This window comes from Trichogramma pretiosum, unplaced genomic scaffold (assembly GCF_000599845.2).
Source record: "Trichogramma pretiosum strain Unisexual culture from Peru unplaced genomic scaffold, Tpre_2.0 scaffold20, whole genome shotgun sequence".
NCBI classification, from domain to species: Eukaryota; Metazoa; Arthropoda; class Insecta; order Hymenoptera; family Trichogrammatidae; genus Trichogramma; species Trichogramma pretiosum.
The window spans coordinates 1,404,289-1,418,931 of NW_019641696.1; the positions used below are offsets into that span (position 1 = coordinate 1,404,289).

Genomic DNA, 14,643 nt, shown 5'->3' on the forward strand with positions numbered 1-14,643 from the left:
GACCAGCAGCCGATCTCTCAGGAAATCTCTCGCGCAAATTTGTCAAGAATCGTCAGCAGCTGGCGTGATGCGTCGCATGTATAGCCGCCCCGCACACGTATTATACATGTAATGCAAGTCGTGCGTGACAAAAACATCGCTCGTATACTTGTATACACGCGTGTGTAAACGCACGTACACGAGCGCAAATCGACTCGTCGCTCAAAAAGGAAAGGATCGGCCGGTCTTCGGTGCATCATATACCCAAAGATTACAGAAGAGGACCCGACCTAGTCGCGTCGGCGTTAATGTTGAGCAAGTTCAGTCGCGCATCGAGTGTCAGCGAGTAAAGGCCAGGCTATAGTCGATCGTCCGCGACAACGCACAGCACGAGTTCGTCGACCTCTACGCGTCTTTCTCTCGCTCTCGTGTGCGCAGCAAACAGATCGAAATGTCGTTTCGGGCGTCCGTTGCAGTCCTGCTGCTGCTGTTCTCGGCGCTGATTTGCTCCAGTGTCGTCGCCGAGGATAATAATGGAAATCGGACGAGAAAAGTCACGCCGGTCGTGATGTGGCACGGAATGGGTGAGTCGATCTTCGACGAAACGATAAAATATATTTTATTTTTCTCGCGCGCGAGAAGAGGAAGCGGCCGATTATGCCAGCTTATCAATTGCGCCGTGACCCCTGCGGAGATCAAAATACAACGTCGAAACATTTTTTTACATAGGTGACAGTTGCTGCTTCGACTACAGTCTCGGGCAGATAAAAAGAATTCTGGAGCAGCACATGACAGACGTCTACGTGAAATCGATACGAATCGGCAACAACGAGATCGAGGTAAGTTCATCCGATTCCTTACCGATCATGAACGAGGAATCGTTCATTTCACTATTTCCGTTGCAGGACGTCGAGAACAGCTACTTTAAAAATGTCAACGAGCAAGTGGCGCAGGTCTGCGAGGAGCTGGCCAACGACGAGCAGCTCCGGGACGGCTACAACGCCATCGGTTTCTCGCAGGGTGGCCAATTTTTGTAAGTAGGCGTTGAAAAAATGCGTCATCGTTCGCCGGCTAATAATTTTTCCATGATTTTCTGCGCAGACGAGCAGTGGCGCAGAGATGCCCTTCGCCGCCCATGAAAAATCTCATCTCGCTGGGTGGTCAGCATCAAGGCGTTTACGGCCTGCCGAATTGCGCTTCGCTTCAGCACCATTTCTGCGATTATCTCCGAAGATTGCTGCATTACACGGCTTATTCCAAGTAAGACGCTGAAAGACTTTTCGATAAGACGATAGACTTACATCGCGCGATGCTGGCCAATTTATTTATTCATTTTTGATGCTTTGTAATTTTTTTTTACAGATTCGTCCAGGAGAAGCTGGTCCAAGCCGAGTACTGGCATGACCCACTCAAGGAGAAGGAGTACAAAAAGTACAGTATCTTCCTAGCCGATATCAACAACGAGCGATTTGTCAACGAGGTATGAAAACGTCAACATGTATGAGTAATTCTTCCTTGCTTTCAAAATCTGACGAACTCGCGTTTAATTCGACTTTTTTTTTCAAGCCAGGAACGTACATTTGAAAATTAACTAGAAGCTTTATTTCACATTTTTTGTTACGTAACTTTTTTATCAACATTTTTATCAAGTCAAGTGTCAAATGTGAGGCAGTTGAAAATAGATTTAATCCTTAAGACCGAAATCGTAAATCAAAAAAAAAATCTTATCAACTTGAAATTTTCACAGAATCTTCCTTCTACACGTAGTTTTAGAAAATTGATGCCTTGTGAAAGACGATGTATCGTTTTGTAAATGCTCGAAACGTAGTTTGAAGATAGTAATCGTCGTAATGACAAAAAAATGAGCCCAACCATAAGTTTTCATTATTATCTTTCAAACTGACAATTATGCTCATAATTTAACATTCACGAGCGGTGTCGTAATTCACTTAGCAAATCGTCGCGAAAAGTTTTATTTGCTCACACAAATTCTTTAAAAAGACATAAATTATAAGAAATTATTATTCATAAATAATACTTTTTATGTCTATTTTTTTAAAACTCTTACATTTTCAAAATATGGAGGAATCGCTCGTTAATGTGTTCCATGCGAGACTTTCTATAATTGCGGCTTTTTTGCGTGTTAAAGTGCGCGTAACGCCTTCCCTTTCGCCTACCAATAATAATGTCGAGCTCGCGCGGTAGATATTACGAATCGTTTCCGCGTTCGGGCCGAGGCATCGATGCTCGTCGATTCGACCTAGCGCCGCGCTATTAGAAAGTAAATGCGCGTAGTCGTCGTCGTCGTGCGTATATATGGAAATTCATACGGCAATGCCAATTTTCCCTGCACGCGCGTATTCGCTGCAACGCGACTTTCCCGCGCGTTCCTATAGTGCGTTTATCGTAAAATAATACTTTTCTTTTTCCTCTTTGCGCAGACTTACAAAACGAATCTGAAGAAGCTCGAGAACTTCGTGATGGTGAAATTCGAGCAGGACTCGATGGTCGAGCCGAAGATAACCGAGTGGTTCGGATTCTACAAACCCGGCCAGGCGGTCGAGACTCAGACGCTACAGGAGAGCGACATTTACATCGAGGTAATCGTGAATGCAACAGAATTAAAATTTTTCGAAAAACAACGCCGAGCTTTATCAATTTTTTTTTTTTTACTTCGCAGGATCGCCTGGGATTGAAGGAAATGGACGAGGCAGGAAAGTTACATTTTCTCTCGATCGACGCGAATCACCTGCAGTTCACCGATATGTGGCTCGTCGAGAACATCATCAGCAAATTTTTGCTGTGAAATAATTACCCGCAATTCCGAGGAAGGCTCGTGAACTAGTTCTGTGAATTTTATTTTTGCCTCATTCAAAAGTTCTCCGCCAGAGAAACCAGATGTAAAATATACAAAAATAATGAAATAGTATATATAAAATGAACTCGACTAATTTTCTTTAGTGCAGCTATACTGCCACCACCGCAGGATGCTGCGTAAAACAAAACAAAGCAAAGAGAATAAAAAGAACAAAACAAAAAAAAGAAAAAAAGAAAATAAAGTCTAGGAAGATACATCAGACCCCCGCCTAGCCGTTGTAGAGTAAAAAGCGAGAGAGAGAGAGAGAGATGTAAAAACTCCAGTTATACGCACAGTAGCAATGAAAACCAGATTAAAATGTCAAAGGCGTTGCTGCTGCTGGTACTGCGTGCGTAGGCGTAGTAGCAGTAGTAGTAAAAGCCCGCGAAAGAATCGCATTGCGCGCAGTAGCAGCAGCAGCAGCAGCAGCAGCAGCAGCAGAGGGTGTACAAAAAAAGGGGTCGCAGCGGCAGCAGTAGTAAACTCTTTGCGCCACTTTTGTGTGCGCGCGGTACCACGCGGGTGAGTACAAAGTTCTAAAGCTGGGCGCGCGTGTACATGCGTCCATTAAAAGATTGTATTATATCATCCAAAGAGAGAGAGAGAGAGAGAGTCTGCGGTCTGCGTGGTACTATCTAAGGGCTAATTTTCGAAACGAGATTTTTTTTTTAATATAATATATGATCTACTCGAGGGTAGAGAGATGCGTATAGGCATACAGATGCGAGTGTACATCTTATATCGAAAATATTCAATAAACGAGTATACGCGAATCGAGAAAGAGAAAATATTATATCTCGCGGGTATACGCGCGTCTATAAAGAAATGAGCTTTTTTCTAGGAGCTATGCAGCAGCTTTTTTTTTTTGTGTGTGTATAGCAAAATACATATAATAACGCGGGGCACGAAATAAGATGTCTGATTCGTAAGATACGATACGATATGAAAGCGAGGCGACTCTGCGCGGAAGCCGCGGGCAATATTCTTTATATATACTCGCTTTCTTGATTATGCTCGATCCATTTTGTATCGAAATTTCGCTTTTTCCGAGAACGTCCGAAGATCGAGACTCGGTGATGCAATTCATCAGCACGCGTCGATTTATCGCGGACGCGCCGTGTGCAGACGTGCATGCGTACAAAAAAAAAAAGAAAAGAAAAGAAAAACTATGAAATTTACACGGATCGTTTTTGCGGTTCATAATGCCACGAGTATGTATGTTTTTTAGAGCCCGCGCGCACTTTTGAAGCTTTTGTGTGGCACCGCCGTGCGCGCCGAGAGTGCTGCAACCGGCGCTGCACCATCACCACCGACACGCATGTACAGCTCCGATAGTTGTATAGATAAAAGTGTATGTTTTTTTGACCTGGCGCAGCAAAAAAAGAGCAAAAAGGCATCGAGAGGGCTGCCGCTGACTGAATGCAGTCATCATGTGATTAAGCTCCGACCACCCCTGTGTACACGTGGATTGGAATTTTTTCGATGCTTTTTTTGGTGTACGAAATATATACGATGATGATGATCATCATCAGTGAATGATGCCAAAGTTCTACCAAAGGAACATATAATACGAATGTTTTGTCCGCGGGGGGATACATCATGCGTTAATCAACTTTTTTTTTTCAAGTAATAATCATCGAGTAAATGAATAAAATGCAATTATCAAAAATCATCGATTTATCAAAAGAATTCCTAAAAGATAGAACAAAAAAACAATCATACATCATTTTGTACGATTACCGATGGCACACGTAGAAAAAACAAGTATACGAACGTAAAAAAAAGATAAATAAATTCAACTTTTTGTCGCTAAAAATTTTTGTCACAACTTGGAGGCGTCCTGCTCCTCGTCCTCGTCGACCTCCTCTACGATGTCCGGCAGCAGCGACGCGCCGCACCTCTCCAGCTGCCCATCCGCGTCGATCCCGACGAAGTACGTGGTCAACAGGCCCTTGGGCTTGACGTAGGTCTCGCCGCGTGGATGACACTTGACCCCGAGCTTCTCCAGGCTGTCGGCCGTCTCCTTCAGTACCTGAATTTTGCCGGGCACCCCGGTGGTGTCCATTCGCGAGGCCATGTTGACCGCGTCGCCCCAGATGTCGTAGAGGGGCTTCTTGACGCCCACCACGCCGGCCGTCACCTCGCCCGTGCATATGCCGATTCTCAATCTGTGCGTAATTCAAATTGGGAGGGGGGCGATAGAGAAATCGAACTCGTCTCTCGAAGGATAAATACTGCTATATGCTCACGCGTAAGATCCGTCGACTTGGCTATTGATATTTTCCGTGATCTTCATGATTTCCGCGGCGAAGCGAGTCAGGACTTTCAACACGCTGTACTTTCCCGGCGAATTTTCGCCGCCCGAGTTGCGCCTCAGATTGTCCAATCCGCTGGCGGCCATGTACGTCGTTCCTGTCGGCAGAGAGAGAAAAGCGATGCACTTTTTTTTTCTCGTTCTCACGGGGGGCAAGTATAAAAATGTGTGTATCAATTTTTGTACCCAACCTGCTAGTTTGATCTTTTCTACTCGATGCTGAAACATCGCGTTGAACAGCAGCAGGTCGAAGTGGCAGATTATCTTGTTGTAATTCGACAGGGTGTCGACGTTCTCGATGGACAGATTGGTCAGGGTGGCGAACATCACGGCGACGTACTCGTGCTTCTCGTGATAAAGCCGGTTCAGCATCGTGTTGTCCATTCCCATGAATTTTTCAGCTGTACAGAATAATTTTTTTACATCGTCCGAAAGTAGACGAAAAAAGTCGCGCGTCGACTTACCCACGTGATTCGGCAAAATATTGAGCAACAAGAGTTTGTTGGCGCGACAGACATTGAAAGCCTCTCGATTTTCCTGGGCGAGTCGACGCTTCCATTGATAATCCAATCTGTTTAGATATTCCGTCTGTCGATCGATCAGATGCATGGAGAATATAAGGTAAACAATGGCAAGCGTGTGAGACAATTGAGCCCCGAGAATGGGATTCCAGGCTTCCCGGGGTATCTACGAATCGAAGAAAAAATTGAAATTATTCAGAACACAACTTGATATACGTAAGTTCGAAATTTACTTGAAATAATTTGGATCGATAAATCCAGACGTTGCAGGCGTAAAAAATCGCTATCATGGCGCCGGAGAAGAGCTTAATGAAGAAATTTATCCGCAGAAACATGAAGGTAGTTATGATGGTTATGGCGCACAGCTCGGTAAATTGCTGAAAAACGGAAGAACAATATAACGATGGCTCGAATAATTATGAATTTTTTTTGTTGACGTACCCAAGGCGTAGCGACGCATTTGTAGGCGTAAGTCGGCTCGATCGGACTGCTGGAGTTGAGCTTGTGCGACTCGGCTTGAACCAGCAATTGGCACTCGTACTATTGAAAACGAACGACGTTTAAATTCAATCGGATCGATCACATTTACGCAGAGACTCACCAAAAACGTGTAGGTAGTCGTGATGGTCAGGATCGTAGTGAGGGTGAAGTAGACGAGAATACGCAGACTGTCTTTCCACACTATCTTCGCAACAACAAAAAAATTCATAGTTAAAAATAAAGCTCGTAAATGAAAAAAATTGCCTCCGAAGAATACATTGGTAATACCTCGTTGCTGGTGCGATAAAAGAACTTGATGACGGGATTGGTCGGCTTGACGCAGGAGGGATTCTGCTCGTCGTTGTTCTTGGTCAGGACGTAATCCCAGATGAACTGCATCCAGGACATGGGTATGAGCATGAGGGTGAAGAGAAAAGTGCCGAGATAGCTGAAGATGGTGTAGCTCATCTGGACGTTGCTGTTGTTGCGTATGAGGAGGATCGGACCTACGCAGGGCAGCAGCACCGCGAGCAGCAGGATCGAGAACTTGAAGAGGGGATCGGGCTCGCGCCAGTACTCGAGCTCCCACTGCCACTTGTCGAATTGCAGACTGATCGGATTGATCCTCTCCCACTTGCCCCACTGTCTGTAGTCGCGCGACAGAGAGAGAGAGAGAGCGAGATCGATCTTATTTTCGAACTTTGTTCGAGGCGCCCGACGCGCGCGTCATTTTTTATATATAATATACGTACTCGATTTTCGTGAGGGGCATGTGGTCGATCGCCTTTTCCATCTCCTTGTTGGCCTCCTTGAGTATGAGATGGTAATTGCGCACGATCATCTGGCCGAAGTGATTCGTTCGCTGGGCTTGCTGGTCGTAGGCGTTTCTATGGGCAAAAAGGGATACGATTGGCAAATTGAGAGAATGCGTTTGTCGAACGACTGCTGCAAGCTCGATGCTTACCTGCGATTTGGACGTCTGCGTCTGCAAGTGTCGCTGGTGTACTCGTACTTTTCTGGCTGAAAACACATGAAACGTAGACCATAAACGTTGGACGATTAGAGAAAGAAAACCGCACGAAATTTATAATGTAAGCATTAGATGATAGTGCCCTATCGCCATCTGTTACCCGATTAATGTTTATTCAAGTCGTAGGAGTGTTTATTTAGATTTACTGTGAAATCATTGAAATTTTTTATTTAACTCGTGTAAAAGTTGAAATGTGGCCGGATATCTTGAATATCATTCTTTGCGATTTAAATATTTTTTTAGTGAATTCTGATGAATTTTCATCACTTTTGAAACACATGAAATTATTTAATTAATGTATACAATACCTCGCATTGCTTGACCGGCGTGATCAGGTAACTCTTCGTGATCCCGTACTTGTTCAAGATCTCGTTCCCCGTCTGATCCAGCTCCTCCACGCAATAATTGTCGCGATTCAGGAGCTCGAGGGTCCTCGCGGTCACGTGCACCTTGCCCGGCCTGCCCGTCTGCTCCATCTTGTTGGCCACGCACACGTCCCTCGACCAGATGTCGTACTGCCACTTGATGGCGCCCAGCAGGCCCGCCATTATCTCGCCCGAGTGCACGCCGATGCGCATGTCGATGTCGACGCCGCACTCGCGCCTCACCCCGGCCCCGAGGCCCGCGATTATGTCGATCATGTCGAGGCCCAGATCGACGCAGTTGGCGGCGTGGCGCGGATCCGGCTGGGGCACCCCCGCCACGCAGTAGTAGCAGTCGCCGAGGAACTTGATGCGCAGCACCTTGCGCAGCTCCGAGGCGTCGTCGAAGCTGCCGAACAGCCGATTGAGGGTCTCGACGAGCTTCTGCACGGGCATGCGCACCGTCAGCCCGGAGAAGTTGACGACGTCGGCGTACAGGATGCTGACGTTCTTGTGCACCTCCATGAACATGTTCCTGCGAGCACAGATTAAAAAAAATAAAATAATTTCTCGATCGCGCGGCATCGACATCGACATGCGCAATTACTTGATCGTGATGGACGTCAGGGACGGCCTCGTCTCCTCCATCTGCGGCACGCTCTTCTCGACGAAACAGTTGGTGATCTGATGGGCGAAGTGCCGCGGCAAGATGCTCCTGGTCAGCTGCTCCTCCTGGTCCTTCTCGTAATTCAGCCTGAGAGTCGACAGGACGCACTTGTTGCGATCCAGGAAGGACCTCTTGATCATCATCTGATTCATGAAGCGAAAGTAGCAGCCGAGCATGTTGATGCAGACGTGATAGTTGAGATCGGTGAGGATCTTCTGCTCGTAAAAGAAGTCGTTGCGATAGGTGATGAAGAGCGAGCTGGTGATGTAGCAGGTGGACGCCATGACGCCGAGGATGACGGCGCTCAGGGTGCGCGGCAGCGGCAGGAAGAAGTAGCAGGCGATCAGAGTGTGAGTTTGATAGACGGGCCTGCGCGCAAAGAGGAAATCAATGAGCGAGTCAAAATAAAATTTAAATGATGTATATTCACTTGTAAGAGGCCTTCTCGTCGTTCTTGGAGTGATACATGGCCGGCACGACGTCGCCGATGATGAGCAGGGCGACGATGGAGCACGAGTAGTAGATCGACAGGATCGGATTTTCCTTGTAGGAGCCGGCGCGAAACACCAGCGCCAGGATCGGGAACAGCACGGCGTTGAGCACGCCCATTATTACCACGTCGATTATGGCGTCCGTCGCCGACGTCTATACGTACGTACGACAACGAATTGGTAAGGGATATATCATTTTAAATTATAATTTACGAGTAATTTGTTTTTTTTTTTCGAGTCGACCGTCGTACACTCACCCAACCGATGAGGATGGAGCAGTGGCTGATCGCCAGGATTATCTGTATGACGACGAAGAGCGATATGTTGCCGCGCTGGAGCTTACGCTGGAACTGGCCGAACAGCTTCTCCAAATTCTTGTTCTTGTACTCTCTCTGACGAAGGTAAATAACGTTTTTACATTAATATCGTCGCTATTATTTGTTACTCGATAACGATGACGACGACGATGATATATTTACGTCGATGTGAAACCAGGCCGAGTCGGCCTTGTCGCGGGGCAGCTCCTCGAAGGCCCCGATAGAGTCGTCGAGATCGTTGCGCGAGCCGAACGACCTGTTCCTGGCGTACATCTGGGCCGCCTCCATCGCGTCGATGTTGATGTTATGATGACCGTTGCCGGCAGAATTCGAAGTCGTAGCACCCTGGCATGCCGACTTGGTGTCGTGATCGTAATCGTCGTTGTCTCGCCGAGGCCCATGGCATGATGATGGCGATGATTGTCCTACAGCCATGCGCTTGTTCTAAGGACTTGCCAACTTATAAGATATAGTGGTAGAGGAACTGATCACTTTGCACGATAGGATTTCATGGCGATTAACTCAAGCCATAATTATAGAGTTGAAATAAAAAACACGAGCATACACACACACACACACACGAGTTTTAGCGCGGTAACGAATAAAATCGTTGAGACTCGGTATAATGAAAATAAATCACGATATATGTGAGCTGCGAACAAGAGCGGAGCGAAATCGATACCGCGGACTGACTCGCGTCGCGCGCCGATAACAATTGTTGTACTCCTCGCTTTTTTTTCTTCTTCTTCTTTACGTTGTGTCGCGCGCGCGCGGGCCACTTGCAACGCTCTCGGCTCGCGATATCCGAGATATCTCTGTTATCTCTGCCGCGCGATGCCATTTCTCGCGCGTTTCCGCGTCTATATAAGCGCGTGCGTGTATTATTTTATACACATACCCGCGGCGTCGTCGTCGTCGTCGTCTACGTCCAGCGGCTCGATAATGATTCTTCATTATGTGTATATAGTTGTTTATCACGCACCTATACGCGCTCGAAATATAAATGTATCGTCAACTCCGAGATTAGACTCGCTCGCTGCTCGTATACGTATACCTATGTATGCAATGCCTATCACCTATATACCAGAGCCGTGATTAATTTCTTTTTTCTATACACTCGGAGAACATTTCTCGGGCATATATAGACAATCGACCGCAGGATTTTGTAAATATAAGTTCGATGCTTCTGCTGATTCGTTTATGCGCGAAAAAAATAATGAGAACTAGAAAATTCCAAATCGACCAAGGCGTCGCGATCTCTACTATCTTGTTATACCGGTAATAGGGTTCGGTGCTCGAGTACTAACAAAATAATTGCGATTCGATCGATTTAAGTACGTGAGTTTTTACAGATACTCGAACGACGTTCAATTCGACGAAGAAAAAATTACAAATACAGCGAAATAGTAACGCGAAGCTCAAGCTGTATTTGTGCTTTATAATTACAATACCGAATTATCTACTTTACATACCTCGCGCTACTTTTACTCATATTTGTTGAACTTCACAAAAAATCAGACTTTGCATTTTTTCACATTGTCGACTTTCTGAAACTTTTTAATCATTAGTTAAGTAAGCTATGCTTTTACCTTCCTAAGTTGTCCCTCCGAGTTTTATTGTTTTTTTTTCTCACGATCTCAGCTTTTATCGTATATTGCAATTTGCGCGCGTATCTTTATCGCTTTTGTCATTGTTGTTGTTTTTTTTCGGTCTTATTCGCATTAGCGCTATACACGCGATAAACGGTTGCGGCCAAAATAGTGTTAAATTGGCCAACGTCCCACCCGCATACATCGATGCTGTTCTAGCCACAAACGCCTATTTTCGCACGCTCGATAGTCCAATAATATAAAAACATGCCAGCACGAATATACACACATACGTATCGCATACGGCCAAAGGGTCTGCTGCCGCGCAGGCATGTAAGCTTTTCGAGACGAGAGCCACGATACACGCACGAGTAATGAGTATACGATATGATGCAGCCGCGCGCACGCACCGTCGTGAAAGCTTCGTGCAACAATCGCAAGCTCGGACCTCTATACGATAGCGCAAGCTATCTGTGAGAAATGCCGCGAGGAAAACAATCCCCCCATTGTTATTGCTCGTGGACGCGCTACATCGACGTATTTTTCGACTTGATAATAACACTGCTGGAAGCTGCTGTGTGCGTCCGAGCGGTGCACGAGCGGCCGACGATTTTCGGCTATATACGCGCGAGCTTTTGTTCGCGTACATGAGTACTATTCTTTTTCTGGTTTCCGACCGATGTGCCTCGCACAGTTGCTATACAGGCAAAGCTCTCTGCGTATGCGTGTAAGCAACCGAATCTCCATTTCTCGAGATATCGCTCGTATTACTTTGAGAAAGTCGATCGAGTTGTTCATTGTGTATACAGTACAGTAGTACAGTACGATTTTTGGGCAATGCGTGGATTCATCAAGTACAATTCAAATCGTTGTTTGTTAGTTAGCTAATTAAACATTGACAAATATATATATATTCAATAAAAATTGATGTAAAAAGTGAATGGTGATAGCAGGTGAACATTTATTATTACTTTTTTTTGTGATAAATTTTTTTTAAATATGATTATCTAAATTTAAAACACGGCAACGCGCATGATGTTCGTGTCTATTTGTCACTTTAAGAATCCTAATAATCTCGATAAAATCATAGGTGTTTCTGTTACCGCAGTATTATCGTCCGTATATCAGACGTATGTCTGTATTGTATACAATATTAACATTATGATGTTATTGAAATAGAGTAGCAGACAGGTTAAATCAAACACGCGAGTGGGCACGAGTTGGTGATTACTACACATGTCCGCTTAGGACAAGCCTGCTCTGCCTTAAAGTGCCTAGTGGGCAGTGGCCAAAGTTTTCGCTCAAATTTGAGATGGTCCTGGGCCTTTATGTTGCGCCATCTTTAGAACTCTGTCTCGCTCGCTCTCGCTTGAAATTCTGTAGACTCGGCCACGTCGTTTCTTTCTTTTACTCGCTACTTTTCTACTACATATAGACCGCTGGGTACGTGACGACGCTGCTGCGTACAAAACTCGGCTGCGAAGATCGAAGCAGCAATCGTGATAAAAGTGGAAAATTATTATTTTCATTTTATATATTAAAAGTGATAGTGCATCCGAGCCATGAGTGCAGCAAACCATCATCGTGATCCGCGTTTTGACGTAACCGACGAAGAGTTCGACATAATCAACATGGCAAAGTTGAGGAGCTTAAGAGAGAGGATCAATTGGGAAATCGAAGAGCAGCGCAGCCAACTGCTCGATCGACTTTATCCGTTGTTAGACGATTGGAGACGACGACATCGACTTCCGAATCTGCGAGAAATTTTCCGAGCCCGCGAGATCAATTGGCTTCTCGCGGAGGATCTACGGAGGAATAAAGAATCGGCCAAATTCGTCCATGTTCTGTGGTTGGAAGGCTACAGAGACGAGCCCGACTTGGACGAGGCTACGGGCAGGCCGCTGCTGAACGGAATCACACCGGTACATTTCGCTGCCAGACACGGTCTGTCGCTGCAGCTCAATTTTTCCATCTTTTGCATGTACCCAGCCCGTAGCAATTACGTCGACGAGCACGGCTGGAGTCACTTTCACGTGGTCTGCAGGTGGTCGTACGCTCCCGAGCGTGTCCAGGAATACCTCGACCTCGGCCAGGATCCCAATGAGCCGGTGCCGGCGACGGGAGACACGCCGCTGCATCTAAGCATCCAGGAAGGCTACCCCAGCGAGCAGACGGTCCGAGCGCTGCTGAGAGCCGGTGCCGATCCGAATCTGGCCAACGAAGAAGGACTGACGCCTCTGCACTGCCTGTGCAGATCGACGGATTTTATCGAGTACACGTGCGCGCGGAAATTTTTCGAGCTCTGCGACGACGAGGCGACGAGGCCGGTACAGGTCGACGCGTTGGACAATCAAGGCTGGACACCGCTACGATACGCCGTGGCGACTCTTCTGCCGGACAACGTGGATGCTCTTCTGAATCGCGGCGCCAACGTGAACGGCTTCGTTTTCCCGACCGAGTTTTACCCCAGCGTGAATGATGCCCCGAAGCTACAAAATAATATGTTTCCCCAATGCAAAGACTTGTACCGAGCCGGCGGCGTACTGGCCATCGTCGAGCGCCTGGAGAAGGCCGGATACGAACTGAGCCGAGGCGACGCCACGAACATCATGAGATTTTTCCACGAGTGCGGATTGTTCGACGTCGCGTCGGAGGATAATGAAAGATCTTGGTACAGCGACGAGCAATGGGCCGAGGAGGCGAAGAAGGAGAAGGTGAGGAACGATAACGATCCGAGCCTGTCGCTGTACGACCTGACCCGCTTGAGTCCCAAGGAGGCGGCCAAACTACTCTCGTACAAAGACTACTTCGATTTGGCAACGTCGGTACGAGCGCTGATTCCAGGCACCTTCGTAGTAGGGCCTCCGGCAATCATACCCGACGTGGTTAACCAGACTCTCGAGATTTGCGCCGTGCACCTGGCCGACAAGTTGTCGAGAGGATTTTTCGAGTCTTGGGCATTGGAACCTTTCCTGCGGTTGATTCACTACAGGCTGCCGATTCTCTGCTGCGAAATGGTCCTCGGGAATCTGAGGAACGTAGATCTGTACAATATCTGCTTGGCGGCAAATTTGTGATCGAGGACAGCGAAAATCATGCATATGGTATAAGATGTAATGAAAATGACAAAAGCTCTGTTGTGAATCTAATAAAAATATCATTAAGGTGATGCCGAAGCCCCAATTTTGACCGACCGAGCCTTAAAAATGTAAATTGAAATAACTTTTTTACTTGACCGATTTTCGAAAAACGGCTCTGTGGAGCCCTCCGTATTGTAGCTGTGATTAACTGCATCAAATTTCAGTCAATTTCATCGGGTAGTTTTTCCGGAAAACGGGATCGAAATTTTTGATTACTGTTTGCAGGATAAAAAATTTTGATCCTGTTTTCCGGGAAAACTACCCGATGAAATTGACTGAAATTTGATGCAGTTAATTACAGCTACAATACGCAGGGCTGTTCAGAGCCGTTTTTCGAAAATCAGCCAGGAAAAAAAGTTATGGAAATATACATTTTCTGTGCTCAGTTGGTAAAAATTGTGGCCAAGGCATCACCTCAACCCAGTTTTTATTGTATTTACTCTTTTGCTTCTAATCACATAAATAATTCAATAGAGAACCTCTAAAGAAGTATTCTTTTTTATTTCATGAATTCAACATATCAAATAAAATTTATATACAGTTTTGATCCATTAACGATCACGCGGCTCTTGTACACGTCAAGTGCCTTTTTCTTCGAGACACTATCGCAGATGTAGAATGAATTTTGGAAATTTTCTCGTATCGTTAATGCAAGGGCATTTTCGTTGCTTTATAAACAACACAATGTACTAAAGTTAATGTTGACATTTTATTAGTGAAGAACGTAACGATTTTTTACATTATCGAACGTACTTTAGTCAAATGCAATTTATTAATTATATAGCTCTTGGTAGAGATGCTCAACGTCAAACGACAGTTTAACTGTTTCGAAAAAATGTAGAGCAATTTTTCGACTATGCTTCAAATTGATAACACTACTTTGAGCGTCTGCCGCC

At 45.9% G+C, this 14,643-nt stretch overlaps 2 protein-coding genes across 2 annotated transcripts; one reads left to right on the plus strand and one right to left on the minus strand.

The window, feature by feature from the left end:
• The first annotated feature begins 116 nt into the window (after positions 1 to 116).
• LOC106656502 (palmitoyl-protein thioesterase 1) lies at positions 117 to 2,921 on the plus strand. Its single transcript, XM_014377505.2, has 7 exons — positions 117 to 563; positions 709 to 818; positions 885 to 1,012; positions 1,081 to 1,239; positions 1,342 to 1,459; positions 2,421 to 2,579; positions 2,660 to 2,921. The coding sequence occupies exons 1-7, from the start codon at positions 431 to 433 to the stop codon at positions 2,783 to 2,785; spliced, it is 933 nt and encodes a 310-aa protein (XP_014232991.1). The 5' UTR covers positions 117 to 430; the 3' UTR covers positions 2,786 to 2,921.
• A 1,665-nt stretch (positions 2,922 to 4,586) lies between these two features.
• On the minus strand, positions 4,587 to 9,686 carry LOC106656474 (adenylate cyclase type 7). Its single transcript, XM_014377472.2, has 15 exons — positions 9,181 to 9,686; positions 8,959 to 9,093; positions 8,641 to 8,855; positions 8,151 to 8,579; positions 7,490 to 8,078; positions 7,116 to 7,171; positions 6,904 to 7,038; positions 6,440 to 6,797; positions 6,273 to 6,356; positions 6,113 to 6,211; positions 5,905 to 6,048; positions 5,615 to 5,837; positions 5,342 to 5,551; positions 5,086 to 5,248; positions 4,587 to 5,004 (listed from the first exon to the last, which is right to left on the minus strand). The coding sequence occupies exons 1-15, from the start codon at positions 9,451 to 9,453 to the stop codon at positions 4,659 to 4,661; spliced, it is 3,459 nt and encodes a 1,152-aa protein (XP_014232958.2). The 5' UTR covers positions 9,454 to 9,686; the 3' UTR covers positions 4,587 to 4,658.
• Positions 9,687 to 14,643: the final 4,957 nt, after the last annotated feature.